General features: G+C 36.5%; 1 protein-coding gene across 1 annotated transcript in view; it reads left to right on the forward strand.

Annotated features, from left to right (window-relative positions):
• The first annotated feature begins 6,589 nt into the window (after window positions 1–6,589).
• The window catches only part of LOC117927874 (chaperone protein dnaJ 13), a 35,769-nt gene continuing 18,710 nt past the window's right edge, over window positions 6,590–23,648 (forward strand). Inside the window, exons 1-5 of the mRNA XM_034847599.1 lie at window positions 6,590–6,930; window positions 13,230–13,516; window positions 14,132–14,329; window positions 14,420–14,534; window positions 14,961–15,047. Coding sequence (XP_034703490.1) covers window positions 6,787–6,930; window positions 13,230–13,516; window positions 14,132–14,329; window positions 14,420–14,534; window positions 14,961–15,047 — 831 coding nt within the window. The 5' untranslated portion in view covers window positions 6,590–6,786. The remainder of the gene's footprint in view (window positions 6,931–13,229; window positions 13,517–14,131; window positions 14,330–14,419; window positions 14,535–14,960; window positions 15,048–23,648) is intronic.

Raw genomic sequence — 23,648 nt, forward strand, 5'->3', positions numbered from 1 at the left:
TATCATCCTTAAGGAATCTTATCTAAATATAATTAATAATTTTTTCTATTCATAAAATTTTAGAATAAAATTTGTCAAATGTATGTTTATTTACTAAATAATAATAAAATAATTAATTACTTTTAATTTATTTTTATAGATTTTTATTACTGAATAAATCCTACAATATTTTTTAAACATAAATACTTAAAAATTTTAAAATTTTATTTCATTTTTTGCTATATTATTTTTTATAATTTTTATTAAATAATTAAAATTTTTATATAATTGTTTTCAAAAATAGTTTTTTAGAATAATTTTTGAAAATCGTTCTTTGATGTTTTATAAAATAAAAGTATATTTAGGAACCTTAAATATTTTAAACTTGTTTTTAATATTTTTAAATACATTTTAAAAATAATTTTTGTATTCAATGCTTTATGAATAATTATTCTATATGTTTCTATAATTATTTTTTAAAATAACCTTTAAAAAACAAGTAAAAATAATAGAAAACAAATAATAATTGTTTTGTTTTATGTTCTTAAAAGGATAGTTTTTAGTTGTCAAATATGTTTTCTTATTTTTATGTTCTACATAACAGAAACTGTTGTTTGCCAAACAAGCCCCAGTTATTCTAAAAATGAAAACCGATTTAAAAGTTAAAACTGTTGTAAAACAAGGATAAATATAATGCAAATCAAAGTAGTAGAGAAAAAATATATCTTACTTTGATAATAATATATAATAGAGAAGAAGGAATCAAAGAAGAGAATTGAGAAAGTGAAAGAAAAAGAGAGAGAGAGAGAGAGAGAGAGAGAGAGAGAGAGAATGAGAGGAAAAACTTTTCTTTCTTTTCTCGAGATGCTCTTACATGGGGTGTAAGAAGCCTTTTATAGGCTTCATAATATGAACTCCTATTACTCATCTTAAAGATGAGTAAATGGAGTTCATAATGACCATCAATGTGGTCATTCACCACTCTTAATTTACAACACTCCCCTTTGGATGACCACCATATTAAAATAATATGTCTCATTAAAACCTTGCTAGTAAAAAACCCTATAGGAAAAACCCAGCGAAGGAAAAAAAGTACAATATTTTTTTCTTGGTATATTAGGATTGTCTCGCTAAAAACCTTGCCAGTAAAACTCAGTAGGATAAAACCTAGACGAAGGAAAAAATAGTACAGTACACTAACATCCTTTTACAAGCTTACTCCCCCTCATATCGATATCATTGAGTTGATGCATTCCAATATTGTGTATTAACTTCTTGAATGCTGAGGTTGACAATGATTTTGTGAATAAATCTGCTAGATTATCACTTGAGCGTATTTGTTGTACATCAATTTCACCACTCTTTTGGAGTTCATGTGTATAAAAGAATTTTGGTGAAATGTGTTTAGTTCTATCTCCTTTAATACAACCCCCTGTTATTTGTGCAATGCATGCAACATTATCTTCAAATAATATTGTCGGGTCACCTTTGATAGAGGAGAGTCCACATGATTCCCGAATATGCTGGATCATAGATCTTAGCCATATACAATCACGACTTGCTTCATGAATTGCTAGTATTTCTGAATGATTTGATGATGTGACCACCATTGTTTGTTTGACAGATCTTCATGAAATAGTAGTACCATTGCAATTAAACACATACCCTGTTTGTGACCTACCTTTATGTGGATCTGAAAGATATCCCGCATCTGCATATCCAAGAAAATGTTGTTTTGATTCCCTTGAGTAAAATAAATTCATATCAATAGTCTCACGAAGATAACGCAATATATGTTTGATACCATTCTAATGTCTTCGAGTTGGAGCGGAACTGTATTTTGCTAATAAATTGACAGAAAAAGCAATGTTGGGGCGTGTACAATTGGCAAGATACATAAGTGCACCAATAACACCAATATATGGTACTTCAGGACCAAGTAACTCTTCATTTTTTTCGCAAGGACAAAATTGGTCATTTTTCACATCAAGTGATCGGACAACCATTGGAGAACTTAAAAGATGCGCTTTATCCATATAAAAACGCTTCAAAACTTTCTTAATGTATGTTGATTGATGTACTAAAACTCCATTTGGAAAATACTCGATCTGCAGGCTAAAACAAAATTTTGTTTTTCCAAGATCTTTCATCTCAAATTCCTTTTTCAAGTAATTTGTTGTTCTTGTGAGCTATTTGGGAGTTCCAACAAGATTTAAGTCATCAACATACACTACAATAATTGCAAATCCAATTTCTGATTTCTTAATGAAGATGCATGGGCATATAGGGCTATTCACATACCCTTCTTTTAGCAAGTATTCGCTAAGGCGATTGTACCATATGTGTCCAGATTGCTTTAATCCATACAAGGATCGTTGTAACTTGATTGAGTACATGCTACGAGGCTTTGTACTATTTGCTCCAGACAATTTAAATCCTTCAAGGATTTTCATGTATATATTATTATCCATGGATCCGTATAAATATGTTGTAATAACATCCATGAGACTTATATCCAATCCTTCTGAGACTGCCAAACTAATTAAGAAACGAAATGTGATTGCGTCCATGACGGGAGAATATGTTTCCTTGTAGTCAATACCAGGTCTCTGCGAGAAACCTTGTGCTACTAATCACGCTTTATATCTTATGATCTCATTTTTCTCATTACGCTTTCGTACAAATACCCATTTGTACCCAACAGGCTTTACATCTTCAGGTATTTGGACTACAGGTCCAAAAACTTTTCGTTTTGTTAATGAGTTTAACTCTGCTTGTATAGCTTCTTTCTATTTTGGCCAATCATTTCTATGTCGACATTCTTCCACATTTTGTGGTTCAGGATCTTCATCATTTCTTATGATATTAGAGGCCACTTGGAAAGCAAAAATATTGCTAATAACAATATTATTTCGATCCCATTTTTCTCCCGTTTGTACATAACTTACCGAGATCTCACAATTTAGAGGTACATGTGTCTCTTCAGGGGCTTCTCGTTCAATATGTGGCTCTTCACGGGCTTTTTGTTCAATATATGCCTTTTCGGGGGCTTCTTGTTCAATATGTGTCTCTTCAGGGACTTTCTGCATTATTTGTGCTTCTTATACGGCTATAGATTTATCAATTTTAAATTGATCAGTCATTTTGATGGCCTATTATAGAGTGCCAAGTTTTTCTTGGGTTCTCCTCTTTCGGGGAGTTACATCATATGAGCCAATAGGTTTACCACGCTTAAGGCGTATCTTAGATTCATTTATTAACTGTCCTACAGGGACATCAATCCGTGTTGGAGTATTTGCAGCTGGGATATGTGACTTTGTCACTTTTTTTGTATCAATGAATGCATTTGGTAATTGATTTATAAGATTTTGCAAATAAATGATCATTTGAACTTCTAGTTCACATTGATTTGTACGAGAATCAAGATGGGTCATAGTAGATGTCTTTCAACTAATTTCTCATCGTTATTCAAGAATCGACTTTTCTCTCCCTAATGATGGGAAAACACTCTCATTAAAATGACAATCCGCAAAGCGGGCTATAAAAACATCGTCTGTCAAAGGTTCAAAATATCCTATAATAGATGGAGAATCAAAACCTACATAAATCCTAAGTCTTCGTTGGGGACCCATTTTAGTGCGTTGTGTAGGTGCAATTGGTACATATATTGCACAACCAAAGATTCGTAAGTGAGAGATATTTGGTTGTTTTCCAAGCATAAGTTGTGAAGGGGAGTATTCATGGTAAGTTGTAGGTCGAATACGGACTAAAGCTGCAGCATGCATAATAGCATGTCCCCAGGCGGAAGTAGGTAATTTGGTTTTCATTAGTAATGGTTGAGTTATTAATTGAAGACGTTTGATGAAGGATTCTGCTAAACCATTTTGGGTATGAGTATGAGCAACAAGATGCTCAATATTTATCCCTACTGACATGCAATAGTCAATGAATGTTTGAGAAGTAAATTCGCCAGCATTATCAAAACGTATTATCTTAATTGGATAATCTGAAAATTGTGCTCGTAATCTGATTATTTATGCAAGGAGTCTATCAAAGGCAACGTTACATGTAGAAAGGAGACAAACATGTGACCACCTAGTAGAAACATCTATTAAGATCATAAAATAACAGAATGGTCCACATGGTGGATGGATAGACCCACATATGTCCCCATGTATTCTTTCTAAAAAGACTGGTGACTCATATATGACTTTAGTAAAAGATGGTCTGATTATCAATTTACCTTGTGAGCAGGCAGTACATGAGTATTCATTGGGCGAAAGAATCTTCTGGTTCTTTAGTGGATGCCTATGTGAGTGTTCGATTATTCAACGCATCATTGAAGACCCTGGGTGACCTAGCCTGTCATGCCAAAAGATAAAAACTTTTGGGTCGTTGAACTTCTGGTTCACGACAACATATGATTCAATAGACTTTATAGTTGTATGATACAACCTAGAGGAGAAAGCCAGGAGTTTTTTCCATTATAAGCTTCTGGCCAGATATAATGGAAGTAATGTAAAGATATTCTACATTATCTTCATTCATAGTTTCAATATGATATCCATTTATGTGGATATCTTTAAAACTGAGCAAATTTCTTCTAGATTTGCTAGAATATAAAGCATCATTTATATGAAATCTAGTTCCATTTGACAACGTTATGTTTGCTATTCCATAGCCTTCAACTAAGTTTGTAGTACCAGATATGGTACTTACATTAGCTTTTATTAATGTCAATTCGAGGAAATATCTTTTATCTCGAAGAATTGTGTGCATGGTCGCACAGTCTGCGAGACATACATCATCCTCATTCATCTTGAGACCAAATAACACATGGATTTCAGATATAACAAAAAAAAAAACAAGGCATAATGTAAATAACAAAGTAAATCAAATGTAAATATAAGACATAATAATATATTATTTCATATATAAACTAACATCAATCAATGTTAATTTTCTCATCATTTATCAAATGGTCTGTTTTTTCATTGGGACCTCCAAATAAATCAATGTCATAGTAGGTTAGGTCCAATCCATCACCATCGGTAAAGTTCATCTCTATCTCTTTTCCTTTAGCTTTTATTGATGCTTGGTAAAGGTCGACCAAATGTTTGGGCATACGATAAGTACGCGACCAATGCCCATTTATACCACATCTATAACAATTATTATCATGGTTCTTAGGAGGTTTATCTTGTAAACGCTTCCCATTTTCTTGTTTTGTCTCAGTATTGTTCCACTTCTGGTGGTGCAATGAGACTTTCATTTTCTGAGAATTATTACTATAAGAACCATGGTATCGTGGATTTCTTCCATGACCATGACCATGACCACGTCCTCGTCCTCGTCCACGTCCATGAGTTTGGGATGATATTGCATTCACTTCAGGGAATGGTTCAGATCCAGTTGGACGAGACTGGTGATTTCTCATCAAAAACTCATTATTTTGTTTAGCAACAAGAAGACATGATATTAATTCATAATATTTTGTAAATCAACGCTCTCGATATTGTTTTTGCAGGAGCACATTCGAGGCATGAAACGTAGTAAAATTTTTCTCTAACATGTTTTCCTATGTGATTTTTTTTTTCCACATAGCTTTAATTGAGAGCTGATTTTGAAAAGTGCGGAGTTGTATTCACTAACAGTTTTAAAATCTTTCAACCTTAAGTGCATCCAATCATATTAAGCTTTTGGGAGAATCACAGTTTTCTGGTGGTCATATATTTCTTTCAAATTACTCCATAGAGTAAAAGGGTCCTTTACCGTAAGATACTCATTTTTTAAACCTTCATGGAGGTGATAACAAAAGAAAATCAATGCTTTTGCGCGATCCTACAGGGATGCTTGATTTCCTTGTTTGATCGTAACTCCAAGGTTTATTGCATCAAGATGTAATTCAGCATCAAAGATCCAAGATAGATAGTTCTTTCCCGAAATGTCAAGTGCCACAAATTCGAGTTTTGTAATATTCGACATTGTCAAATAACTTCATATATATATGACAAAACAATATTATTAGAATCAGTTATAATAACTTGATAGCATTGATATAATTTTGATTATAAACAAAATCAAATAATTTGTTTATAACTTTTAACAATATGTAGCAAAAAATTTCAATAATAATATAAATATTTAAATTTTATTTTATATAAATAACTTCAAGTTTAAGATACGAGAATTACCTTCAGAGCAATTCGTGTTGATAACATGTTGTAAAACAAAGACAAATATAATGCAAATCAGAGTAGTAGAGATAAAATATATCTTACTTTGATAATAATATATAATAGAGAAGGAATCAAAGAAGAAAATTGAGAAAGTGAAAGAAAGAGAGAGAGAATGAGAAGAAAAACTTTTCTTTCTTTTTTCGGGATGCTCTTACATGGGGTGTAAGAAGCCTTTTATAGGCTTCATAATATGAACTCCCATTACTCATCTTAAAGACGAGTAAATAGAGTTCATAATGACCATCAATGTCGTCATTCATCACTCTTCATTTACAGAATAAACAACCATTTTCGCCCATCTCTCTCTTTTTAATAATTAATAATTATTAAAAAAATAAAACGAAGAAACCCGAAAGTGGCCTGTCGTTTGGTGAGTGGTCAAAGAAGATAGCGTCCGGGCAGTGCGTCCCTAGGAATCCAAAACCCCTAAAACCCCTCGCACTCGTCAGTCGTCACCCTCCGCTCTCCACTGCAACAATCGAGCTATACTTCCCAACTCAACCTCTCCCCCTTTCTTCCTCTTTTGCAAAAACCCTAATCCTCTGTCTTGGATTCCTTTCTCCCAAACATGAAAGAAGAAGACGCCGGACCGCCCAACAGAGAACTCTACGCGCTTCTCAACATCTCTCCCGACGCCTCGGATGAAGAAATCAGAAAAGCGTATCGTCAATTCGCCCAAGTCTATCATCCTGACAAATACCAACCTCATCAGGCACGGCCTTCCCTTACCCTTTATCCAATGTTCTTTCTTTTTTTTCTTTTTTTTTGTCTTGAATGATGTTTACTTCTTGAATGCGTCTCATAGCTATGGATTCGGTTGTTATTGAATATTGAGTGCTCCGTTGATTTTGTTTTAGTTGCATTTTCACTATATATTGGAAGTGTATTAGTGACGGGTCTGCGGGGTTTGCAATTTAATTATTCGAATTGGTGTATGTCTCTGTCGAATGACATTGGGATGGAATGCTCTTTGGGCCATGTCGTTTCTGCCACAGTTTTTTTTTTTGTGGATTCTTCAACTTTGGGAATCTTAACACATTTAGATAATGAAGAGTGTTAGGGAAAAGAGAAAGGAAAAGGGAAGGAAGATAAACTATAAGTCTGAGTTCAATAATTTTTTTGTTCGATCCTTTCCCAAGTTTATTTTCCCTCTCATATAGAAAGAAGAATTGGAAAATTTATATGTTTTTCAAATATGTTTTCTTGTTGTTTCATTTTCCTTGATATTCCATGCTAAATCAAACAGGAGAAATTGAGACTATTAATTTTATCTATTCTGTAGTATTTTCTGAGACTCCACCTAAGTGTAAATATGTTGGTTGATAAATATGATTATGAGACTTTAGAACTGTGACAGGAGGTTGACCCTTTTAGCGTATAAAGAATGTTGGCCTGTTGGTCTAAAATTAAAAAAAGTGAAGAAAATTACTGCAAGAACCATATGAATACACATAGTTGAAGAAGAATGTATAGAAACCATGGATATGCATGCATTGATTATGATTGCTATAATCTTCTGCAAAAAATTGAAGCTCAATTTTGGTCTATCTGATGTGTAATTCCAAATAAAGGATAAAACTTACTGTGGAACTCACTCTTAAACTGGAATTCATATCTCTGCCATAGCCTCAAGCACACCTGTGTGTTCTCGCCTTCCTATTAACTATCCTGGTTATCCATCTTTATTGCTTGCTCATTTGCATTCGGTCATATTAAATTTCCTGTTTTCCATCATTATTTCCTGTTCATTTGCATCTGTAAGAAGTCATTTCCTCCATTGAATGAAGGTTTATTTCCTGTCCAAGAATCTCGCAGTAGGGATTAAAAGGATTTATGAGGGTTGGTTCTGTTTTGGCAAATGGATTTAAGGAGTTGAGCAAAAGCCCTAATCAGTGGAAATCTTCAGCAAAGGAGGATAATTGGCTCGGTGGGAAGGACATAAGGTGGATGGTCCACATTTATGATCCCACTATGTTCTTGAAGTGTATGGGTCAGGCTGAACATAGCCCAGATTTAAATAGTGCAGACAGTGGAGAGGTTGAGCGAGTTGAAGGAAAGATTTGAGAATTTGTGGTTGCTCCATTCAGATTTCAAGGAAGGATATAGTGTTTGGTGGAGAGATTTCCGGAGTGAAGGGTGGGAAGGGTATAAGTTTATGAAGAAGCTGCAATTTGTTAAATCAAAACTGAAAGAATGGAATAAGGTGTCTTTCGGAGAGTTAAAGGACAGGAAGAAAAATATTCTTGCTAATATTGCTAGCATTGATGCTATTGAGTAGGAAGGGAATCTATCTCTTAAGCTTTCAATGCTGAGGGCCTTGAGAAAGGGGGAGTTGGAGGAATTGTTGTTAAAGGAAGAGGTGCATTGGAGGCAAAAAGCTAGGGTGACATGGGTAAAAGAAGGGAATTGTAATTCAAAGTTTTTATGTAGAGTGGTTAATGGTAGGCATAATAGGAACTACATCAAGGTCTTGGAGGATGAAGAAGGAGCACTTTTGGATAACATTGACAATTTTTTAGAGGAAATATTGCATTTTTAAAAAAATCCATGTACAAGTCCCCTTAGAAAGTCTTAGAGGTTAGAGGGTTTATATCATCCATCTTAGCAAAGAGTGCTACTTAGTTGGATCGCCCCTTTACTGAAGAAGAGATCCTCAAAGCCATTTTTTTCAGTTATATAAGGACATGACTTCTGTGTCTAATGGTTTCGCCATCATTGTGTTTCAAAAGTGTTGGGATGTGGTTAAGGGGGATTTATTGAGGGAGTTTTTGGAATTCCACGATAGTGAGGTAATAAATCAAAGTGTCAATGCCATCTTTGTTGCTTTATTGCCAAAAAAGAGTAAGACCAAAAATATATTAGAGTTCAGACCTATTAGCTTGACCACTTGTTTGTATGGGATCATAGCTAGACTTATTAGGCGTATATGAGGTGTTCTTCATGAAACTATTCATGTTTCAGAAGGAGCTTTTGTTTAGAGAAAGCAAATCTTAGATGCAATGTTGATAGCCAATGGGATAGTGGATGAGAAAAGACGCTCAACAGAGGAAGGGTTGTTTTCAAAATTGATTTTCAAAAGGCTTATAAACATGTGGATTGGGGTTTTCTAGACCATGTACTTGAAAGGAAAAGGTTTGGTTTTAGGTGGAGGACTTGGATGAGGTTGTTTGTTTATGGCAAATTTTGCAATCTTGGTGAATGGAAATGCCAAAGATTGGGTTAAAGCAACTAGAGGTTAAGACAAGGAGATTTGTTGTCCCATTTTCTTTTCACCATTGTAGTTGATGTGTGAAGTAGGATGTTGTTGAAAGTTGAGTAGAGTAGGTTATTGGAAGGCTTCCTTGTGGGCAAGAGTAGAACTAAAGCGTCCTATTTGCAATTTGTAGATGACACAATTTTTTTTCTAGAGCCTATTCGGAAGATTTGCAAAATCTAAGTTAAGTTTGTTAGTTTCGGGCACATGTCTGGACTTAAGATCAATCGTGACAAAAGTACCCTTTTTGGTATCAACATGGGTTAGGATCAGATCATTCGGTTAGCTTTGTCAATTGCAAGGTCTCTGATTAGCCTCTCCCTTATTTGCGTCTCCCATTAGGTTGAAACTCAAAGGCTTGTATTTTTTGGGATCCAGTGATTAAGAAAATTTCATGAAGATTAGATGGGGAAAAAACCTATTTGTCATTAGGTAGAAGGATAACTCTTCTCTAGTCGTGCTTTTCTTATATCCTTAACTATTTCCTATCATTTTTTAATATACTTTCTTTAGTGGCGTTAAAGATCAAGCAAATGCAAAGAGGTTTTCTTTGGTTAGGGGTTGGGGAGTATAAGAGAGACCATTTCATTAGTTGGGATCTAGTGTGCAAGTCTAAGGTGGAAAGGGGTTTGAGGTTTGGGGAGATTTTTACAATGAATTGTGCTCTTTTAGGGAAATGACTATAGAGGTTTCCTAAGGAAAGTTATGCTCTTTGGCATTAGGCTATTTTGAGCATCAATAGGACACTTTCTAATGGGTGAGATGCCAACATTATAGTTAGTGGTCACATTGTTGTTCTTGGAAGGTCATTGCATAGGTCTTTCAAGAGTTTTCCTAACACACTCTTTTTATGGTGGGTGATGGGGCAAGAATATGTTGTTGGGAAAATTTGTGGTGGGGATTAACCTTTGTGATCACAATTCAATTCCTAAGTCTATTTAGAATTGTGATAGTTAAAAACCTTCATATCTCATCAATTCTTAGCTTCACTTACCCTTTCTCTTGGAACTTTAATTTTTGTTGTAACCTTTTTGACTTGGAGATGGAAGATATTGAAAGACTCATGTCCTCTCTCACTTGTTTGTATTTATTTCCATCCATCCTAGATGTGAGAGTCTAGTCATTATCTTCATCAGAATTATTTACAGTAAGGTTGTTCTTTCCAGTTTTGTCTAATCAATCTGATCCAATTTCATTGTGTTTAACTAAATTTGTATGGAAATCTAAAGTCCCATCTAAGGCCAAAACCTTTGCTTGGCTAGTGACACACAAAAAAGTAAACACTAATAACATGCTACAGTTGAAAAAAATCTTATAAAGTCTTTAGTCTTGATGTTTGCTTATTACGTATGGAGAGTGGAGAAACAATGAATCATTTTTTCTTACATTGTCTGTTGATGTTGGGGCTATGGCACAAACTTTTTAGATTAGCTAACCTGGACTAGCTTCATTCTTAGAGTGTTTGTGACATGATGACTGTCTTATATAAGGAATTGGGAAGCTCCATTAAAGGCAAGGTTCTTTGGCAAACCACTTGTTTAACATTGATTTGGATTGTTTGGCAAGAAAGAAATGCTAAGTTTTTTTAGGAACAAGGTGAGGACTTCAAAGGCTATCATTCATTTCTTTGCCTCCTTTTGGACCTTTTACACCACAACATTTAAGGGCATTCCCCTCAATATGGTCTAGCTCGACTAGTTTTTGGTGTGTAGATCGAAAGGTGTGGGTTAATAAGGAGAGGTTGCTTGGAAGGAAATTATTTTAATATTGGAGTTATGAATTGTTTTGGAGTCCAATCAGATTTTGGTTGGACTCTTGGTGTGGAGATGAGGCTTTGTGCAACTCTTTCCCTTTTTTGTTTACTTTGGCGGTTTCTAAAAAGGAGTGGTTGGCGGAGGTGTGGGACCCTTCGGTTGAGGGGGGGAGTTGGAGTCCTCGTTTTTTGAGGGCTTTCAATGATTGGGAGGTAGTCTTGGTGGAACGGTTGTTCATGACAATTCAAAGTAAGAGAGTTAGTGCAGAAATGGAGGATAGGGTGATTTGAAAAAAGACAAAAAGTGGGTTTTTTACAGTTAAGTCTCTTTATATTCTGGTTTCCAAGAAAAATAATTTGGAGCCCTTATGTTCCTTTAAGAGTGGGTTTTTTTCTTGGTAAGCCTCATGGGGGAAAGTTTTAACTTTGGATCAACTCAAAAAGAGGGAATGGTCCCTTGCCAATTGATGTTTCTTTTGTCTAGCCGAAGAGGAGTCTACTAATCACATCTTAATTCACTGCACGAGGACTAGAGTTTTGTGGGAGTTATTATTCGCTCTCTTTGGGGTGACTTGGGTTCTCCCTTGTTCGGTAAAGGAGACTCTCCTTGGTTGGTTTGGGTATTTTGTGGGCAAGAAACGCAAAAAAGCTTGGAAGCTGGCTCCTTTATGCCTTTTTTAGGCGGTGTGGAAAGAAAGAAATAGGATAGCGTTTGACAATGAAGAGTTTTCAGTACATAGGTTGAAGTATTCTTTTGTGTGTAGTTTATGGTCTTGGACAAAGTTGTATATAGATGCTGACCCTTTATCTTTAATCGACTTTTTTGATTGGATGGGCTCTAGGCGAGGGCGGGTGAGGTTTTTGTTTCCCCTCATGTTTTGCTCTTTTTAGCCTTTTGACACCTTCTATATACTTCCTGTATGTCTTGGGTTGCCTTCCAGGTTTCCTTTGTCTACTTAATATATTCTCTTCTGTGTTTACCCACAAAAAAAACAAAACAAAAGAATGAATTGTTTTTTTGTTGTATATTCTCATGTGGTACTTTACTGTAATATAAGTTTACTTAGCATTTTGGAGGCTTCAAACATACTTTCTGATTAGTTCATGTATTTTTGGGAGGATTTTTCATCCTTCTTTTGTATTTCTTTATCCTTAATTTATTATATTTGTTGTTTCTCATAAAAAAAAGAAAAAAGAAGTCACTTCCTGATAGCAGTTTTTTGTTTCAGTTGGTTCCTTTGTTAAAAGAAATGGTTTTGCTTCAAGTAATGGAATTTTAAACTTATTTTATAGGAAGTCGGAGTTCCTTTTTTAATGCCACAAGTTAATCAAAGAGGATAATATTTTTAGAAGGTTCTTTTTGAAGTTCTTTCTACTGCTTTTGTCTGGCATGAAGAGAAGTGCATTTATTATCATAGCTATTACTGATAAAAGTCTCTTTTGTATTGCATGTCTTTTCTAGTAAATGACTTCCATTGCACAGGTAACAGAGTCTATGTAACCAGTGCCTATGTAAATGATATTTTCAGTTATTTATTTGGATGGACTAATCATCCGCTGAAATTAAACAACTAGTCTGCAGGATCACTGGGGTGTGACACTAAAGCTGATGAGCATTGTTTTTTATGAAAGTAGATGGGAAACTAAAACTTTACTGGAAACAAAAAGAAGCAAGCCTGAGGTATACAATAATGTGAAGTGAATCTTACCTATCTTAATACGTGTGCTTCTCTTGTTCTCTATGTGCACACTTTGCTTCTCTTGCCATTTCAAATGGAAATTGTGCTAAAAGGACAATCATGATCAGAAATACATCTATACTTTTATCAAGTTAAGTCCTATATAACACTTGTTACCTGTTATCTATGTTTTTCCTAGTTGATTCTGTGTACACAGCTATTTGTGACCATAATTAAAAATTCTGAGCTTGTGGTTTCATTTGAATTTTTCCTCTCTTGATGTCAACGTGACTAATTGACTAAATTTCCATTCCACATCTTTCCAGATGAAGGAAATTGCTACAGAGAACTTCCAAAGGATATGTGAAGCATATGAAATTTTATCTGATGAGCATAAAAGGCAGATATATGATATATATGGTATGGAAGGGCTGACTGCAGGCCTGGAACTTGGTCCAAAACTGAATAGAGCTGAAGAGATTAAGCAAGAATTTGAAAGATTACGACGTAGGAAGGAACAAGAGAAGGTCTCAGCCCATATTCGTCCTTCTGGTTCAATTTTAGCCAATTTGTCTTTGCCTGAGTTTCTTAATGGTGATGGCATCATGATAGGGTACGATTCATTTTAATCATTTGTTTCTTTGTCTAAATTTGTCATTCTGAATAAGATTGGTATGCTTTTAGCAATTACTTTTCTCAACTTTATGATATGTCTTATCACATGGATTTTCATTAAAAAAAAAAATTATAAATTTGATACCCTATCAGACTTAGTTTTGCCCTCTTCAATTTTTGAAGATTCTTTCCAAATAGCAATCAAACAAATATGTCAGTGTAGCATTGTCTATTACACTCTCTTCTCTCTAGTATTTTGGATCTCTGTCATAAATTATTCTAATTTTGATTGCATTTATGATCTTCATATTCAAGTAAATTTAAATACAGTTTCATTAATTTGGAGGTTCATATTACAATTTTATTTTTCGTTTTAATAAGTTATGATCTCATGTATGTGTGAGTGTATATGTGTGTGTGTATCTTCTTCTTCTTCTATTTTTTTTTTTTTGGTAAGTATTTCTACATATAAATGATTCCCTTCTGTTCTTTTGGAGTTTGGTCGTTGATCTATTATGTGTGTGTACATGCTGGTAAGTGGTGAGGTTTGCTTTAGTTTATGAGTCTACTGCTTCATTTGGAACACTTATGCTTTTATACATGTGAATGTCAGCATGTCTATGTCTAGTGACCTCCAAGCTCAAATATCCAAACGCAATGCTATTGCTATTGGTGGAAATTTGGCAGTCAATGGGAATGTTGGTGGTGGAGCAGCTACTGCTGTCTTTAGGCATCAGATTTCTTCAGTTTCTTCAATAGAATTCATGGCCTCAGCTGGTTTACGGGCATTAATTGGCATACAAACATCACGGTAGGTTAATTGACTTGTAAGTGAGACAGATTTCACATCTTTTCCTCATTTACTGGTTTCACTCCCCGTTTTTTATGTCCCTCTTTCCAGCAATCTATCACTTCACTCAACTGCAACAACTGGAATTGCAGTGTCTTTGAGAGATGGTTCAATCAATCTTACCAATGCCTGGACTCGTCAACTGTCTGAAACGACAAGCGGAACTGTATGCTTCTTTTTATTACAAGTGGATTCGTGTTTATCTTGTCTTCTTGAGATTTCCATAATATTATTGGGGACAATATTGATATTGGAGAAGCAGTGAAATGCAATGGTTTATGTTTGAATTCAGCATACATTGGGACTCTTAGGTGTTTATGCAATTGCATTCTATTTATTGTTTGGGGGATATGTTTATGTAAGTGATTTAGCATATTAAGTGGAAAATTATCGATAAAGAGAAGATTAAATAGAAATAGCATGATCATTCGAAGTATGAAAATCACTGAAGAAAGAGAAATTAGGTATAAAAAATGGGCCATATTTGTTGGAAAGCAAGGGAATAGAACTTTTGGAGTTATATTGATTACATCCTTACTTTGTGTCTGCTAAATTTTTTAAAATTATTTTTGTTCGTCTTTTCTTTTTTCAGATACAGCTGGCTTTGGGTCCAGAATCATCCGTTGCTGTTGGATGGCAAAAGAAGGAAGAGAAAATGTCTGCTTCTGGAGAACTGAAGGTTGGTCTAGATTTTCTCTTTAAGCTAGCTACAACTATATCCCGAAAAGGTTATAATTTTTTTCCCTGAAAAACAATAACACCATGAAGAAAAGGATGATTGTAGATATTCTGTGACACTTGCATGTTCTATGGTGCTCATTCTCAGTGGTTGCATTTAATTTTCATACCATGGTTAATTTGAATGTTATTTTCTTAGATTAGAGGGTTTAGTGAATGATAAGCTGATGTCTGGCAGACTTTTTTTTTTTGTTGGATAGGCAAAGAGTATTTTACTGATAAAAGTGTCTAACAAAAAGGGGGGCACACTCCAAGTATGTGGGGATGTCTGGTAGACACATAAAATTGCTATAAGTTTCTAGTTTTTATAGAATATTTAAGATATAATAAAAGGTGCTGAAATGAACATTGAAGTTGTCAAGATCATTGCGTTGGCATTTTCACGATAGATTTTGAAAATATTACTTGGATTTTTTTTTTTACTTATATAAATTTCAAAATTTTCAAGAAGGGATATTAAGATCATGTGTTAGTTCTTCTCCTCTTAGTTGCAAGCATCTTCTTGAATAGGTGATTCTCCAGCTTGGGAATATCGATTTAGTACTTCCTACATGATAATCCAAAATAATGAGAAGTCTTTTGTGTAGTTGCTAGGAGGGACAGCTAAAAAAATAAAAAATGGAGCAACTATGTAAAAATTTACTTAGATAAAAAGTCTATATTGAAGTGAACGTATTAATATGATTTTTCATTAAATAGGCAACCAAACCTAAACAAGTTCCCACATAAAAGTAACCACTAATGCACTTGCATAAACATAACGGGTGTACTATTCCTAAAACATAGGACCCGCATTTTGACTCTTCCAAATTTGTATGACACATGTTAAATTTCGTTTGACTTGATCTGAGATTCCAACAACATCATAACTTCATGCTAAACCAGGGCTCAATTTTAATGTTAATCTCAACACTCCCCCTTAATGCTAAAATTTTACATCCTAACATGTCCCTGGAATACATAAACTTCTCCAAAGCCAGACTTTGTAAACATATCTGCAAGTTGCTCATTGGTGTTACAATATGACATCTTGATGCTTCCTTTGGCTACTTATCTCTGATAAAATGATTTCGTATCTCTCTGTGTCTTCTGCGTTGGTGAGAAACTGAGTTCTTGGTGTTAATCTCAACACTCCCCCTTAATGCTGAAATTTTACATCCTAACATGTCCCTGGAATACATAAACTTCTCCAAAGCCAGACTTTGTAAACATATCTGCAAGTTGCTCATTGGTGTTACAATATGACATCTTGATGCTTCCTTTGGCTACGTATCTCTGATAAAATGATTTCGTCTCTCTATGTGTCTTCTGCATCAGTGAAAAACTGAGTTCTTTGTCATGCAATAATGGATTGATTATCACAATGGATAATTGTTGGGTTTTCTTGAGATGTTTCACATATTCTAAAATTTGTCTTAATCAAATGCCTAGACAAGCTATAGAAGTTGCTGCAATGTACATAACCTCTGAGGAAGTAGGGTAGTTGATTCCTGCTTCTTTGAACTCTATGAAATGACCCCTGAACCAAGATTGAAAACATAGCCTGTAGTACTCCTACAACCTTCATTTGAACTTGCCCATTCACTATTAGAAAAACTAACAACTTAAGATTGTTAGCATTAGTATTGGGATGCGGCACTGGAGCAGATGGAGTATTGGGATGCAAAGGAGAAAACCAGCAGGCTGTCATTGGAAGAGCTGGAAGCCAGAAACGAAGCGAAAGAAGAGTATAAAAAATGGGTCTTACTTGAAGAAATCACGTGGAGGCAAAAATCCAGGGAAGTGTGGCTGAAAGAGGGAGATAGAAATACCGGTTTTTTCCACAAAATGGCCAACGCACATAAGAGGAGGAATAATGTGGACAGAATTAAGATTAACGGAGTGTGGCTCACGGAGGAAAATGATATTAGGGAAGGGATCGCCAATGCTTTTAAGACGTTGTTGTCTAACCTGGGGGATTGGAGACCTTCTGTTTCTGGGCTGCAGTTTGAGATGTTAGAGCCTTTGGACGTCAGTGCATTGGAGTCTCCTTTTATGGTAGAGGAGGTGTTTGACGCCCTAGTGGGCTGTAATGGGGATAAAGCCCCGGGGCCAGATGGATTCTCTATGGCCTTTTGGCTTTTTGCTTGGGATTTCGTGAAGGCTGATGTGATGAGCTTCTTTAAGGAGTTTCACGAAAATGGCAAATTTGTTAAAAGCCTAAATGCAACATTTATGGTCTTAATTCCAAAAAAAGCAGGGGCTGAAGTTTTAGGGGATTATAGGCCTATAAGCTTGGTGGGAAGCTTGTACAAGTGGTTGGCCAAGGTATTAGCCAATAGGCTAAAAAAAGTGGTTGGAAAGGTGGTCTCCAAAGCTCAAGGGGCGTTTGTGGAAGGTAGACAAATCCTAGATGTAGTGTTGATAGCCAATGAAGCCATTGATTCGACCCTGAAGAATAATGAGAGCGACATTTTATGCAAATTGGACATAGAGAAGGCGTATGATAAAGTGGACTGGAATTTTATTCTCACAATCATGAAGAAAATGGGCTTTGGGGAGAAATGGATTAGGTGGATTCGGTGGTGCATATCCACTGCAAGTTTCTCAGTGATGATCAATGGAACCCCTACGGGCTATTTTCAAAGCTCCAGGGGTTTGAGGCAGGGCGATCCCCTTTCCCCCTACCTCTTTGTCATTGCTATGGAGGTCTTTAGTGTTTTCATTAAAAGGGCAGTAGAGGGAGATTTTTTATCTGGTTGTAGGGTAAAAGGTCGGAGTGAAGAAGGGGTCCTAATTTCCCACTTGTTGTTTGCTGATGATACACTGGTGTTCTGTAAACCTTCACAAGATCAGTTGACTTACCTCAGTTGGCTTCTCATGTGGTTTGAGGCTGTTTCAGGATTGAGGATAAATTTGGAAAAAAGTGAATTAATTCCAGTAGGGAGGGTGGAGAGTATGGATGATCTTGCTGAGGAGTTTGGATGTAGTATGGGTAGTCTTCCAACCACCTATTTGGGGATGCCCCTGGGTGCTCCTTTTAAGTCAGTCACAGTTTGGGATGGAGTGGAAGAGCGCTTCCGAAGAAGGTTAACTATGTGGAAGAGACAATACTTGTCCAAGGGAGGAAGGGCGACTCTCATTCGTAGTACTTTATCGAATTTACCCATCTATCTAATGTCATTGTTGTGCTCACCAAGCTCAGTTAGACGAAGATTAGAGAAAATCCAAAGGGATTTCCTATGGGGTGGGGGCAACCTGGAACATAAGCCCCATTTAGTAAGATGGGAGTTGGTGTGTTTAAGCAAGGCGAAAGGAGGCTTGGGGGTCAAAAGCCTATCCCTCCTTAACAAGACTCTTCTTGCTAAATGGAATTGGCGTTTCGCAAATGAGAGAGAGGCTTTGTGGAATCAAGTGATTAGAGGGAAGTATGGAGAAGCTAGAGGGGGATGGTGCTCTCGGGAAGTGAGAGAGGCTCATGGTTTGGGTTTGTGGAAAGGAATTAGGGCGGATTGGAAGTTGGTGAGTGATAGGATGGCTTTCACAGTTGGTAATGGAAGAAGGGTGAGCTTCTGGAGGGATAGATAGTGTGGGGAGTCTCCTCTATGTATGACCTTCCCCTCTCTTTTTGCTTTGACGGTTGAGAAGGAAGCGTGGGTGGCAGATATATGGGATCCCTTGGCTGAGGGGGGTTGGGGGGGACCCCTGTTTTTTAAGAGCGTTCAATGACTGGGAGGTTGAGGAGGCAGAAAGATTTATGGAGAGGATTCAGAGTAAAAGAGTTATTGAGGATGTGGAGGATATGGTATCTTGGACTGAAACCAAGAGCGGTAAATTCTCGGTCAAGTCTTTTTATATAGCTCTTGAAGCGGGTGGTTCATCTTTGTTTCCTTCAAGCTTTATTTGGAATGCGAATGTGCAGCCCAAGATTAGTTTCTTCGCATGGGAGGCCACGTGGGGCAAAGCTTTAACATTGGATCTAGTCCAGAAAAGAGGATGGGCCTTGGCGAATAGATGTTTTATGTGTCTTGAGAAAGAGGAGACCATAAACCATCTCCTTCTTCATTGTCCCAGGACGAGGGCATTATGGGATCTTCTCTTTGCCTTATTTGGGGTGTCTTGGGTTTTGCCCTTTTCAGTTAAAGAGACCCTTCTGAGTTGGAATGGTTTTTTCATGGGCAAAAATCGCAAGAAGGTGTGGAGAGCTGCTCCTCTTCATATTTTTTGGACGGTTTGGAAGGAGAGGAATCGATTGGCTTTCAAGGATGAGTCGGTGTCAATTCAGAGATTGAAACAATCTTTTATTCTTACGTTATGGGCTGAGGCTAAATTGTTCATAGACGATTGCCCTCTAACTATAGCTAACTTTATTGATTGGTTGGGCTCTAAGTAGGCTTGTGGCAATAGGCTTTTTGTCTTTTGGCCTTTGATGGCGGGTGTATAGGTTTTGTATACTTAGAGTCGCTATTTTAGCGTCTCTTTCCCCCCTTTTTTCTTTAATGAAATTCACTTACTTATCAAAAAAAAAAGATTGTTAGCATTAGTGTACCATATATCATATGAGCTTATTCCTTTTAAATATCTTATCACTCTCTTGGTTGCTCCATAAAGAAGTTTGCTTAGGCTTTGCATGAACCTTGAAAAAAGACTTTTGCTTGCATAATATTTAACCTACTGTGGTGAGATACAACAAGCTTCCAATTAAACTTCAATATTCTTAAGCATCAATTTTTTCTTCTCTATCATTCAAGCAAAACATATAAAATATTTTTTATGTGACCCATTTCACATGATTTTACCTTTACAGTACCTTTGCCTTGTGCTTCTTTGACTATGCTATCACCCATCTTCACCTTAGTGGTCACAGATTTGTCCTAACTTGTGCAAGCTTCCAAGTTTGTTGTGATGTGATTACTACAACCACTATCCACACTCCAAACATTTGAAACACACTCTATAGTGGAATAACAAGTGAGGAATAATGTTTCAGATTCTTCATTGTCTTTTTCTTTCTCTTCAATGAATTTTGCATGCTCTTTTTTTTTTTTTTTTTTTTTTTTAATTCTATAGTATTTTTCTATGTGCCAAATTTCTTATGGTAGTAACATTGAGTTGACTTATGATTATAATTTTCACCTTTTTTCAACAACTTCATTTTGGTAGTGGTTGTTGTTGCCTGAATGTCCACCACCTTTTCCACCTCTTCTGCCATGAGAGGGATGTTCTCCATGCCCTCTTTTGTTGCTATTACCACTTGTCTTGTCATTAGAAAACTATAACTTAGTCTGAAATGCATTTTCTACAGAAGTTTCTTTTTGTATCTTTTCAGCCTATCTTCATGGAATTGAAGGGAACCAAGTAATTCATTAATGGTTAATACACTTAAAATCTTTGAACTCTTCTATTGCTGCAACCACATGATCATGCTTCTTAGGTAAGCTCTTTAAAATTTTTTTCAACCTGTTATTCATCAGATAATCGTTCACCATATTTCTGAATTTGGTTCATAATTTCCAACATATTACAAAAATAATCATGCATATGTTACCATCTTTCATTAGTGGTGTTTCAAACTTTCTATGAAGAGTTTGAAATTTAATAGTAAGTACCTTATTTGTGCCTTGATGCCCTTTTTAGGATCCTGAACTTCTTTGGAATTTGTTGCTGTAGAAATTTGAGGAAATATAGTTTCCGCAACAACTTGTTGAATGAAAAACAAGGCCTTGACATCTTTCTTTTGTACACCATAATAGTCTCATCCTTGTGCTCCAAAAATCATATGATTCATATCCACTTCTTTGAAAGAGTGGGATGGTAGGCTGCCGGGTGGGTTGGGGTAAGAACAATGTTGTTTGCCATTATAACTATCCACTAAAATAGGAGTCGATTTCAGCATTAATCTCAACACTAAATAGATGCTTTTCCAGCTTTTGGTCTTCTATGAGAGTCATGCTTATGTAATGATGAATCTAAAACTAGTTAGAATTGTTTGAGTTTTTAAGAAAAATCTATTTCTTTCTTGTATGGAATATTTTAGCAAAAGTAATGGAAAGTTAAATAATTTCTGACTTTACTGTAAAAAAAATTTGGAATTATGTATAACATATAATTTAGAAGTAGTATTAGTTATTTAGGTGTTAGATATGCCTTGTTCAAAGTTCTCATCATAAATATGTTCACTTCATCTATAACATATGGTCCAAAGGTTGAAAACATGTATGTGTGTGCATATGCGATCTTCTTCTAGAAACTTCTAGAAGTTCTCCTTTTGTGTTCTATTCAAATTTTCATTAGTGAGATATTTTTATTTTGTCCATAACATATATTTGACGTTTAACTGCCTCCTATTCTCTAATCTTTGGACCTTCTAATAGAGGGTGATTTTTGGTTCCCATTGTTGCCCTTACTTTATTTTTCTTAGTTCTGAGGACTTAAGGTCATTGATTTGGTTGGGGATGGAAAGGTGGGGTCTTTTGTGTCCTTTACTGTAGGGCATTTCAAGATAGGTTCAAGATTGGGAAATGGAGATGGTGAGCAGATTCCTTGAACATATTCATTCAATACCCTTTCCAAGCAATGGAGAGGATAGCTTAGCATGGAAAGTTACGAAGGAGTGATTTTCTTGTCAAGGCTTTTTACTCATCATTAACTTTGGAAATTTCTGTGAAATTACCTTCTTAAGAGGGATGTAGGTGGTTTCACTAAGAGTGTGCTTTTTTGCTCGGGAAGCTCTTGAAGAAGATCGTGGCACTTGATCTACTTATGAAGAGAGGCGGACCTTTAGTTCATAGGTTTGTGCAAGATTAGTGAGTTGTCAGAAAATCATATCCTAATTCATTGTGCTGAAGCCCATATGCTTGGGGCCTTTTGCTTGCTTTTGGGTTGGCATGTTGCTAAAAACTATATTAGGGAGGTGCTTTTAGGTTGATATCATGAGGCGGTGAGAAGATGGTGAAGAGGAGTGTGGAGGATGGCCACCCCTTTGTTTTAGTGTTTATGAAGGGATGCAATAACAGGATTTTCCCCCTATTTGTTTGTCTTAGGAATGGAGGCCTTAAGCTGCCTCATTAACAAAGCGGTTAGGGGGGGCTTCCTATCTGGCTGCAGGCTAAGGGGAAGGGGTGGAAATGGGATTCAAGTATCTCATCTTTTATTTGCGGATGATACGTTGGTCTTTTGCAAGGACTCCCAAGACCAAATGGCTGTTCTAAGCTGGCTTTTAATGTGGTTTGAAGCCATTTCTGGTCTGAACATCAACTTGGAAAAGAGCGAAATTCTGCCGGTGGGAAGAGTTGAGAATGCTGAGGTCTTGGCTTCTGAATTGGGCTGCAAAGTGGGTTCTCTTCCTTCCACTTACTTGGGGCTGCCTCTAGGTGCTCCTCACAAATCGGTGGTTGTGTGGGATGGTGTGGAAGAAAGGATGAGGAAGAGACTCGCTTTGTGGAAGAGGCGGTTCATTTCTAAAGGGGGGAGAATCACTCTCATTCGGAGCACTTTGGCTAGCATGCCGATTTATCTTATGTCCTTGATGCGTATTCCAAGAGTTGTAAGATTGAGGCTCGAGAAAATCCAAAGGGATTTCCTTTGGGGAGGGGGTGCGTTGGAGAAGAGGCCTCACCTTGTAAAATGGGATGTGGTTCGCTCTCATATAATGAAGGGTGGCTTGGGGATCAGAAATTTTTTTATCCTCAATAGGGCCCTGTTGTGTAAATGGAGCTAGCGCTTTGCGGCTGAAAGAGAGTCTCTTTGGAAACTTATTATCAACTCGAAGTATGGGGAAGAAGAAGGAGGATGGATCTCTTGTGAGGTTAGGGAAGGCTATGGGGTGGGGTTGTGGAAGGAAATTAGAAAGGAAGGCATTCTGTTGTTTAAAAACGCTTCCTTCACTGTAGGGGATGGTGGAAGGGTGAAATTTTGGAAGGACATTTGGTGTGGAAACACTCCCCTATGTGAGGCTTTTCCTTCTCTGTTTGCCTTTGCGGTATCCCAAGATGCGTGGGTAGAGGATTGTTGGGATTCTATGGGGGATGCGGGGGGATGGTATCCTTGTTTTTCTAGATCTTTTAATGACTGGGAGCTGGAGGCGGTGGCGAGTCTCCTTTCGGTCCTTCAAGGTAAGAGGCTCAATGTTGGGATGGAGGATAGAGTGGTGTGGAATGCTTCTAAGAATGGGATTTTCTCTGTAAAATCCCTTTACAATACTCTTGATTCTGGTGGTGCAGTCCCGTTTCCGTGGAGAATCATATGGAGCCCTTGCGTGCCTACTAAGGTGGGTTTTTTTTTGCTTGGGAAGCTTCTTGGGGGAAGGTCCTAACCCAAGATCATCTCAAAAGGAGGGGCTGGTCTCTAGCAAACAGATGCTTCTTATGTTGTGATGATGAGGAGACAATTAACCACATCCTTATTCATTGCCCCAAGGCGAAGGTGCTGTGGAATCTTGTGTTTACGATGTTTAGGGTTAATTGGGTCCTTCAGCTCACGGTTAAAGACACTCTCCTTGGATGGTCCGATTCCTTTGTAGACAAGAAGCGTGGGAAGATTTGGCGGGCAGCCCCCCTTTGTT

Source organism: Vitis riparia, chromosome 2, assembly GCF_004353265.1.
Source record: "Vitis riparia cultivar Riparia Gloire de Montpellier isolate 1030 chromosome 2, EGFV_Vit.rip_1.0, whole genome shotgun sequence".
NCBI classification, from domain to species: Eukaryota; Viridiplantae; Streptophyta; class Magnoliopsida; order Vitales; family Vitaceae; genus Vitis; species Vitis riparia.